The sequence below is a fragment of the Ictalurus furcatus genome, chromosome 20 (assembly GCF_023375685.1).
Source record: "Ictalurus furcatus strain D&B chromosome 20, Billie_1.0, whole genome shotgun sequence".
In the NCBI taxonomy this organism is placed as follows: Eukaryota; Metazoa; Chordata; class Actinopteri; order Siluriformes; family Ictaluridae; genus Ictalurus; species Ictalurus furcatus.
Window position 1 is genome coordinate 665,866 of NC_071274.1, and position 22,078 is coordinate 687,943.

The 22,078-nt window shown below is 39.4% G+C and overlaps 3 protein-coding genes and 1 non-coding gene across 4 annotated transcripts in view; 2 read left to right on the forward strand and 2 right to left on the reverse strand.

The window, feature by feature from the left end:
• jph1b (junctophilin 1b) overlaps positions 1 to 7,143 on the forward strand; it is a 30,328-nt gene extending 23,185 nt beyond the window's left edge. The window contains exon 6 of the mRNA XM_053651424.1: positions 7,062 to 7,143. The gene's annotated coding sequence lies outside the window, so the exon portion shown is untranslated. The remainder of the gene's footprint in view (positions 1 to 7,061) is intronic.
• A 3,459-nt stretch (positions 7,144 to 10,602) lies between these two features.
• On the reverse strand, positions 10,603 to 14,165 carry rpl7 (ribosomal protein L7). The gene is made up of 7 exons (XM_053651426.1): positions 14,097 to 14,165; positions 13,028 to 13,181; positions 12,746 to 12,912; positions 12,223 to 12,360; positions 11,927 to 12,036; positions 10,833 to 11,043; positions 10,603 to 10,653 (listed from the first exon to the last, which is right to left on the reverse strand). Exons 1-6 carry the CDS (start codon positions 14,108 to 14,110, stop codon positions 10,835 to 10,837), a joined length of 792 nt encoding a protein of 263 aa, XP_053507401.1. The 5' UTR covers positions 14,111 to 14,165; the 3' UTR covers positions 10,603 to 10,653; positions 10,833 to 10,834.
• Positions 12,437 to 12,526, reverse strand: LOC128624586 (small nucleolar SNORD12/SNORD106). The gene has a single exon (XR_008388792.1). It is a non-coding gene; the product is annotated as a small nucleolar SNORD12/SNORD106 (small nucleolar RNA).
• Positions 14,166 to 16,001: 1,836 nt separating the features above from the next.
• rdh10b (retinol dehydrogenase 10b) lies at positions 16,002 to 20,556 on the forward strand. The gene is made up of 6 exons (XM_053651425.1): positions 16,002 to 16,856; positions 17,665 to 17,900; positions 17,994 to 18,092; positions 18,205 to 18,350; positions 18,947 to 19,078; positions 19,569 to 20,556. Exons 1-6 carry the CDS (start codon positions 16,568 to 16,570, stop codon positions 19,690 to 19,692), a joined length of 1,026 nt encoding a protein of 341 aa, XP_053507400.1. The 5' UTR covers positions 16,002 to 16,567; the 3' UTR covers positions 19,693 to 20,556.
• Positions 20,557 to 22,078: the final 1,522 nt, after the last annotated feature.

Here is a 22,078-nt window from a genome sequence, read left to right on the forward strand (position 1 = left end):
CAAGCGAATGTAGTCAGATGCCTTAAAGGACTTTTTAAACAGTGTTAGAGTTTACCTCGGGAATAAAAAGTAGTGATTTTGGAATTTTGTCTTAATTAATTGGAGGTTTTATTGAAATATATTATTAATCTGTAGTCTATTTATTTATGTGGTGGTGCATGAAGCTGTGGTTTTATTTTACACTAAACTGTACATGGCACTTTTGTGTCTGTATTTGAATAAAAAACATGTTTAAAAAATATATATTTTATATACATAATATGAATATATTTAGTCAGTTGTTCTAAATGATATTGTTATATCCAGCACATGTTTGTTTTTTTTTTGTTTTTTTTTGGCGGACTTTCTCGTGTGCACGGTATAATTTGAAGGTAGATTATTTTTAGACACATTATTTAAAAGTAGGCATGCGGCGATAATCAGTGATACGATATACCGCGATATTCATCACTTGCAATATTATTAGCGTGAACACACACATACAATTTGGAGATTTTTTTCCCCCTCTGCAAAATCCTGTTTTCTTTCCTCATCAGATCGATTTCTGTCCAACGATCTTCTTCTTCTCAATTATCGTGATATAAAATTGTAATATCGTCACATGCCTATTTAGAAATGTGGTTTTGCGTTATAGACTATGTGAGTGTGTGTGTGTGTGTGTGTGTGTGTGTACAGTATGCGCGGGTGTTTGTGTGTGAGTGTGAGTGTGTGTGTGTGTGTTCGTATATATTTTTGGAGCATTTACAGAGTTTAGTTCAGATTGTAAAAGCATGTGATCAGGAAAGAAGGAATGAAGGAAGGAAAGAGAAGAGAATCGAATGAAAATATAGAGCTTTTTTTTTCTTTTAACTTTTGATATTTAACATTTTTTAATTTATATGCAGTGGCTGTGTAGATGGCTGTGTTCTGTTGTTTTTAATATTTTTATTTAATCCCAAACGGAAGCAAAAAAAAAAAACAAACAAAAAAAAAAACAACACACAATTAGGTCTAAAATAAGATCCTAAATCACGTCAGTATATACTTCATATTTTTACGCATTTATACAAAGTTCAGCGAAATTTGTCCGTATTTTTCTAAAACAATGAAGCGTCTATGTTTTAATGAAAAAGTTATATGACTGTATTTGCATTTAATAATAACGAGTCTTCAGATATATATTTTAAAGTTTTCCTTTTGAAGAAACATCGATGAACATTTTGGTATTGACGGTCCCTTTTCTTTTTTTTTTTTTTGTTTTTTTTTTTGGAAATTGTTTAAGTTAACGTATGTTACAATAAAAAATTGTAAATTTTTATGTATGAATGTTTGATGTTTCAGTTCATAACTTTGCTGCTCACACTGTGTTGTTTTCCAAAAAGGGAAAGAAAGAATTAAAGCAGAGGAAGGTTCGATTTGTGCGAGAGTATGAGCACTGAAATCAAAATCATTTTTGTTTTTAAATAAAGGATCAAAATGCAAGTGTTAAAAAGGACCGAATTATTCAAAAATAAAATGTGTTCAAGTTTGAAGATGATTTTATTAAAACTGTAAATTGTCTTCTTTTATTAAATGTTTATCTTTATTTAAATGTTCCCTAAAAACATATGCTAAAGTCTAAACAGACTAAATTATAAAATATAAAATCAAGCTTTTTATGAATTCATTTTATTTAAGAATACTTCCTTGATAAATCATAAAGTATGAATCATAAATGTTTGAGTTTAAATTTTTTAATAAAATCTGCAGGATCTTGCACAAACCATTTTTAATTTACAAATGCATCTAATTTTTTTTATTTATTTCACAAGCACTTGTTTTTTCCCTCCACAATAATCCTAACACATGGCAGCGCATCAATTATCTAATAATCTAAATAATTAAATCAAACGACTGTTACGTTTTTTTAATGAGTGAGTGTTTTGTGAATTCAGTTCTGTCACGTTTGCTCCGTCACACAGGAGTGTCGCACACGCCGGCAGTTACAGGAGCGTTTATTTTAGATCACAGCAAACTCACAGACCTCGGTGTGAAACCTGCCTGTTGTCTGGGGGATTGGTGCGGCAAAAATAGTGACCAACAGCTGCGCTCGCGCTCTCTCGCGCTCTCTCTCTCTCTCTCTCGCTCTCTCTCTAGTTAGCTAGCTAGTAAATGCTAACAGTCAGCCACTCATTGAACAGTAGACGTGTAACTCGATGACTGCACAAGCTACACACACTCGGACTACACCGATCTCTGCTACTTCCTTCCGAGCTTTATTTTAATTCGTAATGTCTCTATACACAATTCACGATAATGAGCGGGTGTAAATGAGAATAAGATGAAACCGCTCGGAGGTTTTCTTCCATTTCTGCGTAAAGAAAATTGGTCAATTTGGTGACTTTTTTGTCCCCATTAGTGGCTTTATTTAAAAATATCATGTATTGATACATGATTAACAGCTGCTGGTTATACACGTTGAGGGAGCTCACTCACTCGACTCACCACCATTATGTAAAGCCAAAGACCAATCACTGACCGCCACTGTTCCCAACGACCAATCACTGACCGCTACTGTTCCCAACGACCAATCACTGACCGCCACTGTTCCCAACGACCAATCACTGACCGCCACTGTTCCCAACGACCACTCACTGTCCGCTACTGTTCCCAACGACCACTCACTGACCGCCACTGTTCCCAACGACCAATCACTGACCGCTACTGTTCCCAACGACCAGTGACTAAATGTGATTGGTTTCCATTTTAAACGAAGCTTTGTGCAGTTAAAGAAATGTTTCAGTGGCCAAAGTCAAGGTCGAGCTCAGCGTCAGTTTCAGAGCATCTACAGCATGTGAATGAGAGACAGCGACAAACCCCAGGCATGTCAGAACGCACACACGGACTCACGTTTCACTTTTTTTTTTAATTGTGTAAAACACACGCACACACACACACACACACACACACACACACACACACACACACAGCGGATGGACGATGGCAGATGGAAAGGGACCATGAAGATGGTCACAGGTTTAGGTATTTCTTAATTGCTCTTTTAACATGGTATTATTCTGACTTCAGGAATAAAACCCTCGGGGACATGCTGTTATCGGATAACAATCAGTGCAGGAGTGCTGTGATGAAGCAGATTACTGTTACCAACCCAAAACTGGTAACTGGGGTATTATAGCTTCCTATAATAATATATAAAAGTTCTATTCCTCTTATACCACAGCAGCTTGCCAATTATTAACTCTTTATTAAAGAAGATCTTTTGTTAACCATTTCTAGTTACATTTAACGTTATGGAACGTCCACAACACGAGTTACTTCCTGTTCTCACTCACGTTAGAGCAGCTACAGTTTTCTCACTTTCTCTCTCTCTTGAAGTTTCCTAAAGCTTTACCTCCAGTGCTGACACTGGAGACTCCTTCCTTAAATATTAAATAAACGTCTCCTTACAGAAAACTTCATATCAACAATTACACACGTTTTTTAATCCTGTTTATTATCAGTGGAGCGTCCGCTGTATACGTCCCTGCGAACGAGCCGTTACTATAGAAACCATAACGTATCAGAACGAACACGTTAATATAAACTTGCACCACTGTCATCAAAGCTGCTGTTATAGAGAATTAATCAACACCTTCTGACCAATCAGAAGAGGCGTAGAGTTTTGGTAATACAGTCTATGACTAATGCGCAAAAACGCTGACATGCTCGTAGGAAGTGATCATTTCTGCTGCAGGATTTTATCTCCATGAAGCTAAACGTCTTTGCGGAAGTGAAGAGAACAGATTGTGACTGTCACCTTCAAAGTCAACTCCACCACCTGCTCCACCTCCAGCTCCTGAGCCGCTACTCTGGACATTCAGCACATTTTGTTCACCTTTACCTCCGGAGTAATTCTGAAGCGAGGTAGGTTTACACCGAGGCCCCTTCACTACCCCTGTTTTTCTAAACCCCACACAAAACTGCCATTACAGGAAGAATGATGGCCCTGAGGGTCAAAGCTGCACGTCCGAACTCACCTGTTATTACCCGTCAGGTCCTCGTCACCCTCAGGGGTTCAGTTCTCGCTCTAACAGCGCCCCCTACAGGACATACAGAGCAGGTGGTGTTTATAAAGGTGTTCTGTCACGTGGCAGATCTTCTACATCCTACATGTGTGCAAAATAACACAGCACAAAACATTAGGACACAAAAATCCGTTTTTTAAAACATATTTTACATTATTACTATATCCTTTTTTGTGTGCTGATATGCAGTTCTACACGGATGAAATCAAATCAGGAGTGTTGTGTTTGAAAGTTTCCGGAACTTTTAAAAATATTTTTCGGCTCTGGGCTTTTTTTCTGCGTACAGTTCTCCTCCAGTCTCTCCGGGATGCTGCAGTGTTGTGTTCACAGAAATGAACACTAAATCAGACAAACTCCGCAATAGGTGGAGGAGTTTGCAATTTATTTATTTTTAATTACCGCAGATTCGGCCCGAGACGCGTCGTGTGACGTCATCACAACGCGCATTCAGACAGTGGCGTCTTCGATCACGTGCGTCGAGCATGAGTACAGCTAAAAGGTCTCATTTACCAACGAACATCACTGTGAGAGTTCACATATATGTTTATATCATCTCATATATATGGACTATAAAGTTATATTTATTGGATAATTATTATTATTATTATTATTATTATGGCAGTAGTGGCTTGGTTGTTAAGGCTCTGGGTTACTGATCAGAAGGTCGGGGGTTCGACTGCCAAGCTGCTACTATTGGGCCCTTAATCCTCCCTGCTCCAGGGGGCGCTGTATCATGCCTGACCCTGCACTCTGACCCCAACTTCATAACATGCTGGGGTATGTGAAGAAAAGAATTTCACTGTGCATATGTACATGTGATTAAAGCCACTAAGAGAGAGAGAGAGCGAGGAAAAAAAGAGGAGGAGTCTCATTATTCCAATAGAAATAAAATAAAAGATATAAGGATTACCATTAGTAAATGCCCTGCTTCAGCGGCCAAATCTGAAGCACCTTCTCCGTGAAGAAAATCCATTAAAAATATAAAACCATCATACTGACTTTGGAATGATTTTTAAATACAAAACCATGATCACAAAAAAAAGTTTCAGAACACACTTCTCACAAGGTTCTTCATCAGTTCTGCTGAATGATGGGAAATTCCCCCAACACGGTCCCGAAGTTTGAGGAGCACAGAAGCCGCTGTTCTGTGAAACCCCTCACTACAGCTACAGCAAGTCTGAGACGAGTTAAAGTCCACGACATCAACACTTTGTCCCTTTATAAACACACACAGTCCAAACTGAACGGCCGCAAACACACGACCCTGAACACACTTATTTTATTCCCAGTGTCGAACTGGTTTCCTGTAAATGACTCTGGAAACAGAGAAGCGTCTGTGAGGAACAGGGAAGCGTGAGGTTATGAGGTTCAGACCGCACCACAATAAAGAAAGAAAGAAAGAAAGAAAAAAGAATACTGTGTGGTTTTATTTACAGGAAGTTTTAAAGCTCAGCTCAATAAACAGTCAGCAAACTGAAGCATGGGAAGTCTGTGTGTTACCGAGAAAATCACGAGGAAATCACACACACACACTTCACACACGATGACGCCACACAAGAACCGTGCGTAGTTCCCTGGAGAACCTTCTTACCCACAACATACATGAAGATCCGACATGAAGACCCTCGCACATGATGGAAGGAGGAGTCATCGTTTTAATTCTCTGCAACTCCAACAATTAAAGACTCCATCAAAAAGTTTTTAAGGAAAAATATTTTTCAACTCAAAAGAACACTGTTCTGGAACAGATATTTTGCGAGCGGAGAGAAGGTTCCAAGTAGAACTGTTTGACAAAACTAAGAACACTTTTTAACTAAGATTGAAAGAGTGGAATAAGATGTGTGATAACATCCATTAATAACAATTAATAAACACCCCAAATAGACACTTCAAGCTTATAAAAAAAAGAACCATTCAAATGGTTTTCATGGGTTCTTTGGATGGTTCTTCACTTGCTAAAAGGGTTTTTAATAGCATTTTTGAAAGGGGAAATAATCAGTTCCAGGGACACAGAACCCTTAATGCTTCTCTGAAAGACAAACCACAGAACGATTAAAAGGTTCTACATTTGACCAAAGAATTCATCAGAAATCCTTCAGGGTTCTTCGTTTGTCCGTCTGTGGAAATATTTTACAGTTCTATGAAGAACCATACAACCGAGTGCTTCCCTCTACCAACGGAAACAAAGCAGCTGAGATCCTTTAATTATCCAATGAACCCTTGAACAACCATTTTTGTAAGAACGTGTGTACCAAGTTGATAAGTGTGTGTGTACAAACGTCAAATTATTGCGCTTAACACTGAACCATCCTGGTACTCGGTACACTCTTGGGGAAAAAACAGGGTTCTTGAAGGGCTCTAGCCATTGTAGTGTACTTCCTGTGTTCACTGGATAGTTAAGATTTCTGAACTTCTGAAAGGGGTTTTATTTAGAACCTCTTCTGCAGAAACAATCAGTTGTACGGACTCAGAACCTTTAATGCTTTCCTCAGAGGGACAAATCATAGAACCTTTAGATTTTCCAAAAGAGATTATACCTCCTGTTCTTCTGGACAGTGTTTCCCTAAGCTAAGATTCCTTAATTATCCAACAAAACCATTAAAGAACCATTGAAGAACCCTTTTCTCGAAGGGTTTTTGTAATAATAATTAATCATGAAATTGTCTTGTATCAGCGTTCTATGTAGAACGTCAGCCTTTTTCAGTCTGTTACAGGGCGTGTTTTGGGAGGTAGACATAACCCGGAGAACCCGGAGAACATGAACTCCACACAGAGCGTAAGAGAAGTTCATGAAGAACCCTCAGACTGCTGCAGTGTTATGTATATGGAATTTTTTTAAAAATATGAGAACCTTTCATGAGACACAGTGACGCTCTGGAAATCCCTCTGTTCCAGCTCGAGTCTGAAGGAACACGTGGTGCTACGGCGCAGTTACGTGCTGGATGAGATCACGCTTTAACCGTCACTGTTTCTCACATGCATTGTGACATTTAAAGTGATGGTTATTTCTTTTTCCAGGTCATCGATGATGTTCAGATTAACGTCAAAGCGATATTCTCCCTGTGGAAGAAACAGAACCCATCACTTTTAAATCAACAACGTGCTTCCTTCCATTAAAGACGTGGAGTTTACGTGCAGAACCCACCTCAGCAGCATTATACGGTTTCACAGACAACACCAATGACTCTCTGAGTGTTTCTGTAACAGAACGTCCACATTTTCACACCACTGTGGTGGAGAAGCAAACAAACAAACTCCTATTCAAAACCGTCCACAGTTTTCATACCTCCTTTAATCATGTTGCAGATGTTTAGATCTTCACATGTTACCGGTGGCTGAATAAACTCCACCCACAGCTGATTTTTGTAATATGAGGTGATGTTATATCCAGCACGTGCGATCGTGAACTCTGGAGGATAAAAGAGATGGAGATTATCTCCAAGTCAGCTGAATATGAAGAAAGAAAAGAAAAGAAAGGAAGAAAGGAGAACACACAATTCATCACAATATTTAGTTTTACAATAGTTCTTTTTCATTTCTATGCAGCGTTTGAAGAAAAAAACCCAACAGTTTCCTCATTTTGAACAGAAGTACACATCGAAGTACGCTTTAACGGATTACCGTGGGGGTACAAACTTTTGCTCTCAGCTGTACTTAACTGTCTTACTTGGAATCAGTGTGTAGTTGGCGATTATTACATCCATCCCATTGGTGCAGGGTCCGGTGTTGATAGAGAAGTAATGCAGCGGTCCTGAAGAACGAAGGAATAAAATATTAACAGCAAATACGTTCAATTATAGAAATAATCAGCTAAATAAGGAGAATACACCAGCCTATTAAATACACCAATGATACACCAATCTATTAAATACACCAATGATACACCAATCTATTAAATACACCAATGATACACCAGCCTATTAAATACACCAATGATACACCAATCTATTAAATACACCAATGATACACCAATCTATTAAATACACCAATGACACACCAATCTATTAAATACACCAATGACACACCAATCTATTAAATACACCAATGATACACCAGCCTATTAAATACACCAATGATACACCAATCTATTAAATACACCAATGATACACCAATCTATTAAATACACCAATGATACACCAATCTATTAAATACACCAATGACACACCAATCTATTAAATACACCAATGACACACCAATCTATTAAATACACCAATGATACACCAATCTATTAAATACACCAATGATACACCAGCCTATTAAATACACCAATGATACACCAATCTATTAAATACACCAATGATACACCAATCTATTAAATACACCAATGATACACCAATCTATTAAATACACCAATGACACACCAATCTATTAAATACACCAATGACACACCAATCTATTAAATACACCAATGATACACCAGCCTATTAAATACACCAATGACACACCAATCTATTAAATACACCAATGATACACCAATCTATTAAATACACCAATGATACACCAATCTATTAAATACACCAATGATACACCAGCCTATTAAATACACCAATGATACACCAATCTATTAAATACACCAATGATACACCAGCCTATTAAATACACCAATGATACACCAGCCTATTAAATACACCAATGATACACCAGCCTATTAAATACACCAATGATACACCAGCCTATTAAATACACCAATAATACACCAGTCTATTAAAACTAAACAAAACAGCAAGAAAGAAATTCCTGGCTTTTGTCCAAAAGATCAAATTTACTTTGATGATAAATAAAAAAACCAGAATGACTTTTTATTGTATGTCTTATTTATTTGCCTAAATGATAATTTGATGTTTTGTCTGACTTTAGGATCATTTCTATATATTTTTGTAATGACTCTGATGATGATGATGATGGTGTTTAATACTCACACCACCTGTACAAGTAAAATCCTGTAGATACAGGACAAGAGCTTATGAACATTAATGTTCACATCAAGCATCAGAAAGGGTTTAAAAAGTAGTAATAAATATTAAACATAATTTTTAAATATATATTCTTGGTAGGGTTTATTTTATTTTTGTTAGAATTAAATTTTACATTACAGCTCAGTGTGAAATGAAGCTTAACTACCAGAGACATGTTTACCCCCCCCCCTTTAAATCCCAATGGTGCCAATACTTCTAGAGCAGAATGTAAATCTCAGCAAGAGATGAGCACAATTCTATATTCAATCACAATTTCATGCATGTTCTATATTTCAGTGAAATAAAAGATCTCCATTACCTTAACTGTTTATTTAAAAGGATTGGTGTTGTAATGTTTTATAAAGATTATTGCTAATATTCTCAGTTTTAGCTACAGAATATGTTTTAGTTCTTATAAACATAACATTTTATTTATTTTTACATGGTCACTACATCCACCTAAATTTAAATTTTTTTATACATAAATATAAAGCTAAATTTGACTTACCGTCATATTCCCACCATATGGTCATGGAGTTTGAGGAGCACAGAAGCTGCTGTTCTGCGAAGCTCCTCGAACTCAAACACACCGCAGTTACAGCAAGTCTGAGACCAAGTAACGTCCACCACAGCATCGTGAACACCATCTAACACCGTAAACACACGAGGTACAAACTGAACTGGTGTTGGATAAACGGTGCGTCCAGTCAGAACCTCAGACGTAAATGCCACGTGTAAATGCCAGGTTGTTTTTTTTTTTGGACAAAATGTAATGAGGAATTTGTTGTTTTTTTTAAAGGAAGTGTTTGTATTTAGAGAAGTGATGGGTTAAAGGTGAAACTGCTGGCAAACAAAAGATCTCCTTTCTGAGACTATACAACACTTTCAAGGCTAGTACATAGCATTAGTTTTGTATTTCTCTCTGAATTTATGATCAGTAACACACATGAAAATTAGATACTTTTACACAAACACTGATTTGCATAATTTGCAGTAAAACCTACAAGTCAACTGGTTGGTTGAATTATTAAAACGTTATGCACACCACGAGGCGGTGATTTGAGGAGACCCGGAGGCGTTACACCACGAGTCAGCATGATTTTCTAATATGCCAACCAAACAATTATTCCACCTCAAGACATTGTTCAGATGTTTTACTTCAAGAGATGTGTCAGGTTTTTATCCTTAAAACACTCCAGTGTGGAACTAATTTATTAATTACACATCCCAACTCAAGCCTCCGTTGCTAAAACATTCCAAACCATTATTTTAAAGCTAGTAATACAGGATTGGGCCACTGATATCAAGTTATTAGAGAGAGAGAGAGAGAGAGAGAGAGATCAGTTTGTTTTTTCATTTCATAGGACAACTTGTTCACAGGGTTCTTCAGTTCGTATGACTCCAGAAAATACAACAAACAAATAGGGAATTAAATGAAATGTTCAACTTCAGCAGAGATGCAGATCAACACGGCCTGCAATCCTCTGCACTGTAATACCAGCTGCAGCCGCTAGATGGAGACCAACTCAAAGGAAGCCATATAAAGTATATTAGCACCTTGTTCTAACCATTACAAACAGGAAATAAGGACAGAAGACAGTGTGTGTGTGTATTAAACGTTTATTTCCCATAAACCAAAAGATGTCCCAGTACACCTGAAAATGAAGGGGGGGGGGGGGGGGAGAGAAAAAGTTAGATATGAATAATTCCATACATTTTAATTTACACATTAATCCTCAATAAAGCCTTGATTTTGTTCAAGAAAAGCAAATCAGATCTTTCACCTAACAGAGGTTAACCCTCAACTCTAATCCTAACCCTAGGGTTGGTTCACCTTCAGTTCATTCTCCTGATGAGTCTGTTGATCTGGTCCTCTCGGTTCCCGGCGTCTCCTCCCTCCACAAAGTGAGTGGTCTTCTTGTTCATGCCACCACGAGGAGACGACAGTTTGAAGGGCCACAGGAAGTTGTTGGCGGCTTTGAAGTTCCTGCCGACGGTGTAGATCTCATGGATCAGATCCTCCACGCAGATGATTCCACATGGTCCTGGAGAAATTAGGAGCAACGTTCTCGGATTACACACGGCTCTAAGATACAACGTTCAACCCACACAGTGTTCTAAGCGTGGACGCTGTACGAGTGCAGTCACGGTTCTGTTCGGACGTCGTCTAGGGTCAGGTGAGAGGATAATCATCGTATCACAATAATCCAAGTTATTTTTATCGTGATGCATAAAATTCAGCTAACCAACAGCCAGGAAAACAAGCGCAGTTATATAAAGCCAACAAAAACGAAACTAACTCTGAAAAATAAAATAAATAAACATTAAATCAGCAGCTTCCTTTCAGTTCATTATTTTAAATACCTGAACTTTTAATTTTTTTAGAAGACTATTTCAGAAGTGCTACAATTAATCATGACTGATCATATCGTCAGATTGGCCACCTCGAAACTCATCTCCTTTACATTCAATCATTCTGTTACTTAAAGGAAGAGCTCACTGATGACGTATTCATGTGAACCACTCCTCATCCCACAGAAGGTCATGAGATCATCTTCCCAATGACCCGAGTTCAGAAAAGGTCGTATCTAGTGTTGCAAACTAATACTCTGTCACTAGATTAGACAAGTTTTTAGGCCATTTTAGCATTCTTACTTTAAAAAAAATTAAATGAATAAGAAGCCCTGCAGGTTCTCAAGCAGACATTTATGATGTTCCTGAAGGAGATGTGTTTCTCCAGCTCATATCACAACTGCTGGAGATACAAACAGAGCAGCTTCACCGCCAGTGTGTAAAGTCTGACCACCCCTGCCCTGGACCACCAATCCCTGACCGCCCCCGATGACCAACCCCTGACCGCCCCTGCTCCTAGTCTGGCCTCTAGCATCGAATCCACATCATTTTCAGTGTGTGTGTGAGATTTTTTACCAAGGCTCTTCTCGATGAGGGAGTTGTCCGTCAGAGGAATACGCTGCTTCTTGATCTTGCCGTATCCACGCTTGTAGACCAGCTCGCGTACAGACTTCAGGTTGGGGTAACTGAGGGGCACAACCACACACAGGTCACCTAATTACACCTGAGCAGGTGTCACACCTCAGACGTCCACTACAAAATCACCACACACACCCCCCCCTTTAACAAACTCCTGTGTTAATATAGCATTCTAAGCTAATTCTATTGGCTGAACGTATAAAGAAGTGTAGAATGATAGAATTGCTCGTCACCCCCAGGCGATGTAGGGCTCTGCGATACGCAGCATGTTGATGGAGGCCTTGTTGAGCTTGACGAAGACGCCGTTGAAGATCTGGCGCAGACGCAGCAGCTGCAGAACCTTACGCACTTTAGGGCTCACGCCGTTGATACTGCGGAGAAGAAACACACCGAGCATGCAGTGTTAATACAGCTTCGCTTAGACCGGTTTATTTACAGATAAAGAGCCATGTGGTTTCAGTGAGACTGGCTTAAGAGCAGAGGAATCAGCATGGTCGATATGACGGGGAAAAAAGAGCTGCATCATTAACCACCACGACGTTATAACATGGAACAGATCATCCAAACACCACCGCACTGCTCATCACATCCTCAACATCTGGAGCAGTAAACACTTACCCTGGGAAAAGCCTGATACTTATACAAGGCTTCGTTCAATTAAAAAAAAAGGTCACATATGAAGCAAAAGCGGTGAACGTTTGGGTGAAATGTTCCTCCTGACTGAAAGCGTAACCTCCCTGTAGAGGTAATCCTCACCCTCTGATCCGGATAACGAAGGCCAGTTTGGGCTCAGCGGGGACGTAGAAGTTTCCGGCTTTGCGAGCCATGCGGTTCATGCGGATCTCGCGCCTGTACATCTGCCGGTACTCTTTATGGTAAAACTGCGCTCGGGCATAGATCAGGTTCCGGGTGATTCTCCGATTCTGGAGAGGAAAAAGAAAAGAAAAGAAAAAAAAAAAAAAAAAAACAGAGCGCGAGAGGTCAGAGCACAGCTCAGGCAATTTATGTTTCACAAACACGACTTTATAAAGCACGAACCAACTTCTCGGCCCGTAGAGACTTGGCGCGAGCCTCCTTGACGGCAGCATAGATCTTCCTCTTCTTCAGGAGGCTTTCGGGGACTGACGGAGCCTTCTTCGGCTTCTTCTCCTTCGTCTCCTTCTTCTCCACCTCCTTCGTCTCCTTCTTCTCTCTGAAGATAACACATGTGAGATCAGAACCGAGATCCGACTGTTTAAAGACCACCGTTCAGAAGGAATAAAGTTTTGGCACTCGTGACTCTAATAAAATTACACTGTCATTTTACACAAAAGGTAACGACAGCTTTAGTTAATAGTCAAACCTCTTCATTACACCATTTTAATGCTGTTACAGAAACGATATATTTTAGACAAACTGTACCGTTACATTGCTTTATTTTAAAATATTAAGTGAAAAATCGTGCATCACTGACCCACTGTACTTCTAACTTTCTGCAAGTCTAAACACTTCATTTAACATTATTTCAAGCGAGTTACACTAAAATCCAGCAACTTATTTTGCATTAAATCATAAAAATATTATTTTCAGGACAGAAATAAAGCAATTTAATGATCTTAATACAAAAATTACACGTGATGTGATAAGACATGCTGTAAAATATGGCTTTGGTTATTTTTCCCTTCCAAAGACTTCAAGTTAAACATTGTGATCTGTTTAAAGAAAAGAATAAAATAATGACTTATCAGACTAGCACAGGTAACGTTAGTACTTAGCATCCAGCTAACACAGGTGTAGTGTGCTGATAAACACACTAGTCTGGAACATCAGTTATTTACTTGAACATTTGTTGTTGCTGTAAATTTATTCTGTATATTTTTTATATATTAAATCTGAACCCTCTCACGAGCTACAGGCCGGTTAACATCACGATGCTAACGCGACACTGAGCCAGACACTACCATCTTTAACATCAACTTTTACACACTTTATAATTCGTATCAGTGACTAATATCAACTTTAGAATACATCCGAGTGTTTAAACATTATCCTCCATCTGAGATTAACACCGAACAGACTTCAGAGACGCCGATGGAAGAAGATTTAAACGACAAGACACTCGACTTACGTTTCACCCGCCATTATACCCACGGTAAAAGAGGCTTTCACGCATGCGCAGAGACGCCTTATAGGTCCACACACTTCCGGTCAGGATTAGGTAGACTTTGATATCGCCTGAATTTTATAATCAAGTGATTTTATTTTTTAACCAGCAAATATTTATTTATTAATAATCTTTAAACATTGAAAAGAGTTGATTGACAGTGACAAAATGATATTTTAGTCTAAAATACACACAAGTTATTTGTGTTATGCTAATCTGGCATCATGAAAACGCCAATAACTGATCGGAACCTAATACTTCAGATCAGTAATACTAAGTAACGAGGAATAATATGGCTTGTAAATCGTATATACAAAAGGTTTTTTTTCCACTCTAGCTTGCTAGCTAGCTAGCTCTTAACACTGAATAAAAAAATGATTATTATAAAATTTTAACTGTAAAAATGAGTAGAAAATATTATTTTGTGGCACTTCATGCGAGTTAATGTTCACATATACAGAGCGAGTGATTATGGGAAATTAAGTTTTTAGACTCCATGGAAAATATACTTGCTAGCCTACATAAAATGTTTCAGAAGGTTTCAGAAAAACAACATGTATAATAAATAATTAATGTAATGTCAAATATTATAGTCGATTAAAAAAATCCCTTTAAAACGAGTTATAAAACATCACATTGGTTGCCAGATTGGACAAAACACCCCTACCCTCAAAACTCCCCATATTAAACGTACACTTTCTCTTTTCCCTTTTTAATCTTTAAACATTTAGTTTCAGTAAAATTTTCATAGAAAGGTTTCTCACCAAAAACAAACAAATAAACAAATAATAGCTATATACACTGTATAATCGTATTATTGAAAGGAATCAATCAGGAGATGGTTATAAAGTAATATAAGTGATGTTTGATGTATAATGAACAATCTCCTGTATTGTGCACATACAGTATGGGCTCTGGAATAGCATGGACATCCAATCCTGTCTACATCTTTACAAAACATACAGTCACACTCAGGGCGTTTTCACACCAGGCTCGTTCAGAGCGTTTGTTTCAGAACCGTTTTCTCCCGTGGTTTAGACATATATGAAGACCACCTGAACGAGGTGGTCTCGGCCCGACCGCAAACGAACTCTGGAGAGTGTAGCTTGTATTGACAAAGCAACGGACCAACGAATCAACATGTATAGCAATGCATGATGGGAACTGCGTTACGTAAAAAAACATGTTTGTTTCGCTAACGGATCGTAACATGAATATCGGTTTAACATGTACCACAGACGAGGTAAAATGCCTCATTGAAATTTGGTCTGGCAAACATATTTCTGAACAACTTTCAAAAACACATGAAAACGCAGAGGTTTACAAAGTGATTTAATTTCTCTGTGGAACATATCAATTAGATCAATTATAATAACTACAGCTAAAAAGAAAGCCACAATAAGCTCACAGAGCTGCTGTCAGTCCATCTGGATGGACGAGCGTTATGGGCAGAACATAAACAGCCCTTCCTGAGTTGAAGTGAGAACAGGGGGTTCTCCAGGACCAGCGTTATTAGGAACCTGTGCTTGAAACAATCTCTTATAGTGTGATGAGACAGAGGCTGAACTTAATGTTAAAGCTACATTAGGTAAGGTTAATCTTTTCACTCAATATCGGGTCTCTAAGCGTTCGACGGGTTCAAGATTTGAACGATTCTCGCCCATGTTCACGAAGCTCCGCCCCCAGGACCTAGAGTAGCTATAGTGTCTGTAAAATGACTGACAGGAGGCACACCCATACACAAACAGGCATTCTAGACCGGAAGTCAGTTTTCCACACAAGTTTTCTCAAGTAATGATAAAAAATGAACCGTTGCACTTTTAAAACATGTGTTTGGCACAAATACAACACTATAGCTACTGTGAAGAATGGTGGTGGTAGCGTCGGGCTTTGGGACTGCTTCTCCTCAGCTCAGACAGGGGCTCTTGTCAAAACAGCTCCATATATAAAGTTTTTATCTTAATTTCTGTCTGTACATAAACAACAGAAGAAAAAAAACAGAAACAAAAACAGAATTAGCACACTTTGAGGGTGTGTAGACTTTTCCACTTCATTTGGTTTGAGGCTTCGTCGTTGTTATTATTAATGCCATCCTGGAAAACCAAAATGATAGCCTATAGATCCATAATCTGATCTACAAGTCTAATCTGGCAACCTCGTTCCTCTGACTGATGGGATTGGATCGTCTGGGATTTCGGTGACGACATCAGCGTGACGTCATCAGCTCGGTCCAGTATTTATGATAAGAGCAGAAGGACGTGTAATGAGGAGTTAGATGTGTGTGTGTGCGCGCGCTGCAGAAGTTGATCAGCTGATAGTTTAGTTGTGTGTGTGTGTGTTTAGATTGGACCATCTGCACTGAGACTCGGTTCCAGATCGAGTTTTTTTTTACAGAAACTTTGTCGGTAGTGTCGGTAGTGAGGCGGTTCTTGACGATGCACATCGCGGCGGAGTTTTGCGTGGTGTGCGTGAAGGTGCTCTGGTCGTTCGCGGCGGCGGCGGCGCGGTGGCTCGTGAAGCCGCGGGAGAAGCGCGTGCAGGGCCGCGTGTGCGTGATCACCGGGGCCGGAAGTGGACTGGGCCGCCTGTTCGCGCTGCACTTCGCCCGCAGAGGTGCCACGCTCGCGCTGTGGGACATCAACCGCACCGCCAACGAGGAGACCGCAGAGCTCGTGCGCGAAATCTACCGACAGAACACCACCGACACCGGCACCACCTGCACAGGTGAGTCCAGAAACTCCAGCGCGCGCGTCTTCTCTCTCAAACGGAGTGTTTATCAGAGTTGAGATTCAAATTAAATACAGAATCTCAGATTATATAAAAAAGTGGAATGTGAACAACAAAAATATAAAAACATTTTTAAAAAAACAGTTAAAAAACATTTAAACTCTGCATTTAGCAGATTTCTCAGTCCAAATATTAGCACAGATTCTGAAATTAAAGGAGATTTATGCTCCAGAAGTTGAAAAGGCTGAATCTCAGGGAAGATATTTCATTCTATTTTGTGTGTAAAAGTCTTCTAAATTGAGATACAGACTGTAGAGCGCACTACAGGATCCTCCTGGATCTAAAACTTCACTTTCCAAAGGAAAAAAACTCCCAAAAAATATTCTTTGAAAATTTGTCTTCAAAAATCATCCAAAAGGTTCACGCGAAACGTTTGAACATTTCGTCCAAATTGCAAATGAATTCAGATTTTAGTTTGTAAAGTTATTTCTGAAATTCATCCTGAAGCAATTTTACAGAGAAGTTCCATCCTAAATGAAATCTATATAATCTCAGATTAGCATTTAAAGGCTTTAAGGGTGACCTTAAAATGGAGATTTCATCCTCGACAGTTAAGATCATAATCCTTTTCCGGAGCTGTTCGTCTAAGAGATTTACGCCCCAGACGTTAAGACGGAATCCCAGAGTTGGCGTGTGATCAGGATTTCTCCATCAAACGTCAAACACAAACACGTTTAGAGATTCACACACTCGTCATCGTTACATTATTATCTTATTCATTTTGAGAGCGATCGTGTGTCTGCAGGTCCGGACGACAGGGTTGAGGAGTTGCCCGCGCTCCAGCCGCGAGTGTACACGTACGTGTGTGACGTGAGTAAGCGTGAGAGCGTGTACGCCACGGCCGAGCAGGTGAGGAGAGAGGTGGGAGACGTAACGTTCCTCGTCAACAACGCCGGCGTGGTTTCAGGACATCACCTTCTCGAGTGTCCCGACGAACTGATCGAGAGGACCATGATGGTGAACTGCCACGCCCACTTCTGGGTCAGTAGGAGAAGTCTTCGTCCTGTTAGCGTGCTTTAAATCACGTGACACGTGACTCCGTCAGGGTGTTCATTCGTTTCGTGTGCTTCACAGACCACGAAAGCTTTTCTCCCGAAGATGCTGGAGTTAAACGAGGGACACATCGTGACCGTCGCCAGCTCTCTGGGTCTCTTCACCACGGCCGGGGTCGAGGTGTGTGTCCTGTACTTGTATTTTGTGTGTTAATTCTCATATAAATGTAAAGATGTTATTTTCTGCAGATCTCATGCTCTTCCTATACTCTCTCCAACCTGTTTTGTCGCAGGATTACTGCGCGAGCAAATTCGGCGCCATCGGCTTCCACGAGTCCCTGAGCCACGAGTTAAAGGCGGCGAATAAAGACGGGATCAAGATGACTCTGGTGTGTCCGTTCCTGGTCGATACGGGGATGTTTAAAGGCTGCGAAATCAGGTTGGTCGCCGTTTAGCAGAGTAGACGCTCAAAACCTAGGGTTGAGTGCAAAGCGTGGCTTCATCTGACAATTTATCTACAAAAAATACAATTCCGAGATGTTGAAAAGTAAACGTCTCCTGTAACAAGACAACAACCCAAAATATACACCGCAAACAACAGCGTAGTTTTATTATGTGTGTTATATGAAGGAGACTTAAGACAGGAAGTACACGTATCTCGCTAAGCAGTCACCTTTGTTTTGCTGTAGGGGTGTACAAACTTTTGCACAAATCTGTATGTAACGCTAGGATGTATTGAACGTTGTCCTCTTGGAAAAATGGGATGGTGTAAAGTTTATTTATCATAACTTCAGAACAAGTCAGAAAGAATTCAGTTATAATGTTTATAAACGAATGGATAACGAGCTGGTTATAATCGATGGGGTTATTATAAGGCGCCGTTATAATTTACTGTAATTTATTAACGATATATTGATGTGATACGTTAATAATAAATGAATTACGATGTATTGTAATATAGGAACGATGTAGAATTGAGCGTATTTTTACCCACCGTGTTGTATGTGGTTGATGACGGTCTTTTCTTCTGCACAGGAAGGAGATCGCACCGTTTTTCCCGCCGCTGAACCCGGAGCACTGTGTGGACCGAGCCATGAGAGCCATTCTGACGGATCAGCCGATGGTGTGCACGCCGCGCGCCATGTACGCCGTCACCTTCATGAAAACGTGAGTATCTCTGTATCGCGGCACTGATGTTTATTTACTAAGAGAGAAAAAAAATCAAATACAAAAGACAGGATGTGTAAATAATATCGAATAAATGTGCAGTGGTTTAAACTGTGTATGAAACTGTAGTGATGTAGGCGCTTTCAGGAAGGTGTTATTACATCATAAATGATAAGAACCAATCAGGTTTCAGTATGCAAATGAAGCGGTGCTTTATGAGAGAAACGGAGCAGGGTTTGTAGAGCTGTGGTTTTGGTTTTGGTTTTTTTTTTCAATTTGCATATTCATAGAATCTGAATTTTATGAGCGTTAGAGCCACCAAGTCAAGCAGTTTATTATTCAGTAAAGGAGAAAAATAATCTGTTTTGAACTGTCGTACTCATGGAATTTAAACTCACGGCCTTCCGAGCACGCGAAGCTTACACTTCCCTGGGTTAGGGTTCGGGTGAAGTTAGCGTTTTCTTCACTGATGAAGCTCTCTCTGTTGCAGGATTCTGCCGTTCGACGCCATCGTGTGCATGTACCGCTTCCTCGGCGCTGATAAATGCATGTATTCCTTCCTGGCTCATCGGAAAGAATCCACCAACAACAACGAGTCGAAACTCAGCATGTAGTCACTCTGGATGTTCTGTGAAATCGCTGGATCAACACGTCTTCTAACATCTCTAACGCTCTTGTTTATCGGGAGCAAAAAATTAGAACTGTAACGACACGACCTAGAAATCTATGGATGTTGTTAAGCTGCCTTCACATTTCCGTTTTTAAGCTCGATAATTTCATCATCTACAGATTATTAGATGTGTGCCGACATTACATTCGTTTATGTCCTGATAATTACTTATATTAAAAAAAAAAAGAAAAGAAGAAGAAAACCTCGCAGGAAAAACCGGGGTTATTGTTCAAGACGTGACAAGCTGGGTTATCGCATCATAAAATATAAGAACCAATCAGATTTCAGTATGCAAATGCAGCACCGGTTTATCAGGGGGAAATTATTTAAATAATGACCTTATGTCCTCATTTGGAGGCGTTTTAACCGTAAATAAACTTCAGTCACGGTACCGGACGCACCGAATGCTGGGATATCCTCCTCCTCCGAGCAGGACACATGCTTCTGATGTTTCCATTAAACATGTCCTCTAGAAGACGTCTGGCCGTACGCTGCGCTCTGAACAGGACAGAAATAACAACCAGCAATACTGTGTGTTAATGATCGGCACATGTCTGTATAAAGTCCTCTGATCAGCTTGATTATGAAATAATGCAGTATGTTACTGTAATCGTGTACAGCATCTTTATTTATATTTAATATTTGTAATATCTGTCTTGTTCCTTAGCTTTCGATTCCACACAGTGACTAAACGTTTATGCGGCTTCTGGCTGAAGCTTTGTTACTTTAAACATTGTTCTTTTTCTGAAAGCTGTTTTTAAAAATGTATTCTCTATTCAAATGTGCAATATGTATTATTATTGTTACAATAAACATTTTAACCTAAAAATAAACTCGGTTGTTGTTGTTGTTTTTTTTTTTTACATACGATTCGAAACAGGAGTCTTGTTTGAGAAATCTGACAAAAAGTGTGTAATATCTTTAGTAATAAGTGATAATGAAATGTACACACAGATACGTCTTTGTTTAAGATGTTCAAATGAGTGTACTACAGTTGAGTGCAAAAGTTTGTGCACCCACACGTTTTTTTTTTAAACGGAAAGAAACGTAAACATGATTCTGTTTTATCTACAAAACATATCATTCCAAGAACATCGATGGGGGGGGGGGGAGAAACATGGACACATCCTGTAACATGACATCGATCCAAAACACACCAACGTTGACCAAGAAATCATTTGTTATTTATCATAATGAAGGAAGATCTGTGAAACCTAACGCACGAAATGTCGTTGCTATAAATTAAAACGGCGTCGGGGTGTACACACTTTTACACTCAAGTGTAGTCAAATGAATCAAACCGGGATCTTTGGGTGTTTTTCCCCGTTACATCCACAGGATACTGGCGTGTGATTGGTCAGAAGGTTTACACTAATGCGCTCTTTCTAATACGTTATCGTTTATATATGGTTTCTATAGTAACAGCTCTTCCACAGGGATTTGTACGGCAGATGCTTCACTAATAATGAACAGATTTTTAAAATCTTTAATACGGTGAAGTTTTCTTGAAGTAAGGAGACATTTATTTAACATTAACAGAGGAGTTTATAAATTCCTGTGGTGTAAGAGGAATAAAACATGTTATATTGATGGTGTACCTGTAAATGTAATATTTATATTAATATTATATGTCTAATATTAATATTAGAAAGGGTTCCAAGTAGAACTTTTTTTGGGAGCTAAAAACACTTAAAGAACATTTTCCCCCCTGAAAGTGTGTGTATTAACCGGGTAAGTGTGCGCTACAAACTCAGTACAAATTATTGCTCATTATTTTCTTCTTAACACCTAGACCCCGTTCCTCAAGAGCTCTTCAGGAGCTCACTGAAGGGTTCACAGCCTCTGAAAGGGTTCTACTTGGTTTCTGGGACACAAACAGTGTGTTGTAGGGTTCCACATGAAACCTTTAAGTGTTCCCTGGTGATACGTTTGTCAGCAGTGTATAAACTTTTTGTTCAAATCAAGAACCTTTAACAAAAGAAAACAAAACTTTTGAAAATCTCTCTCGAAAAAATACTTCTTTCCAGAAGAAAGGATCCTTGTTGAATGTTTCCCCCCCCCGGGGGTGTGTTCCACCTCGACACCTCACACACGGCAGTCGAAATCAGATGTACTCACTTTATTTCAGCATGAAACAGGAACATCATGGAGACGTGCCCCGATGGGAGCGAACAGATTTCATGATTTCAGAGTCTGTGTTTTCTGAAGTGCACACACACGCTTCCTGTGGAACGCCACACGTGATCAAGATAAGCAGTGATCCCTCAGTTCTGCTTTGGCTATGACTCATGACGGTTCTGTGTGAATAGGATTCCCTTTTCTCCCTCCAG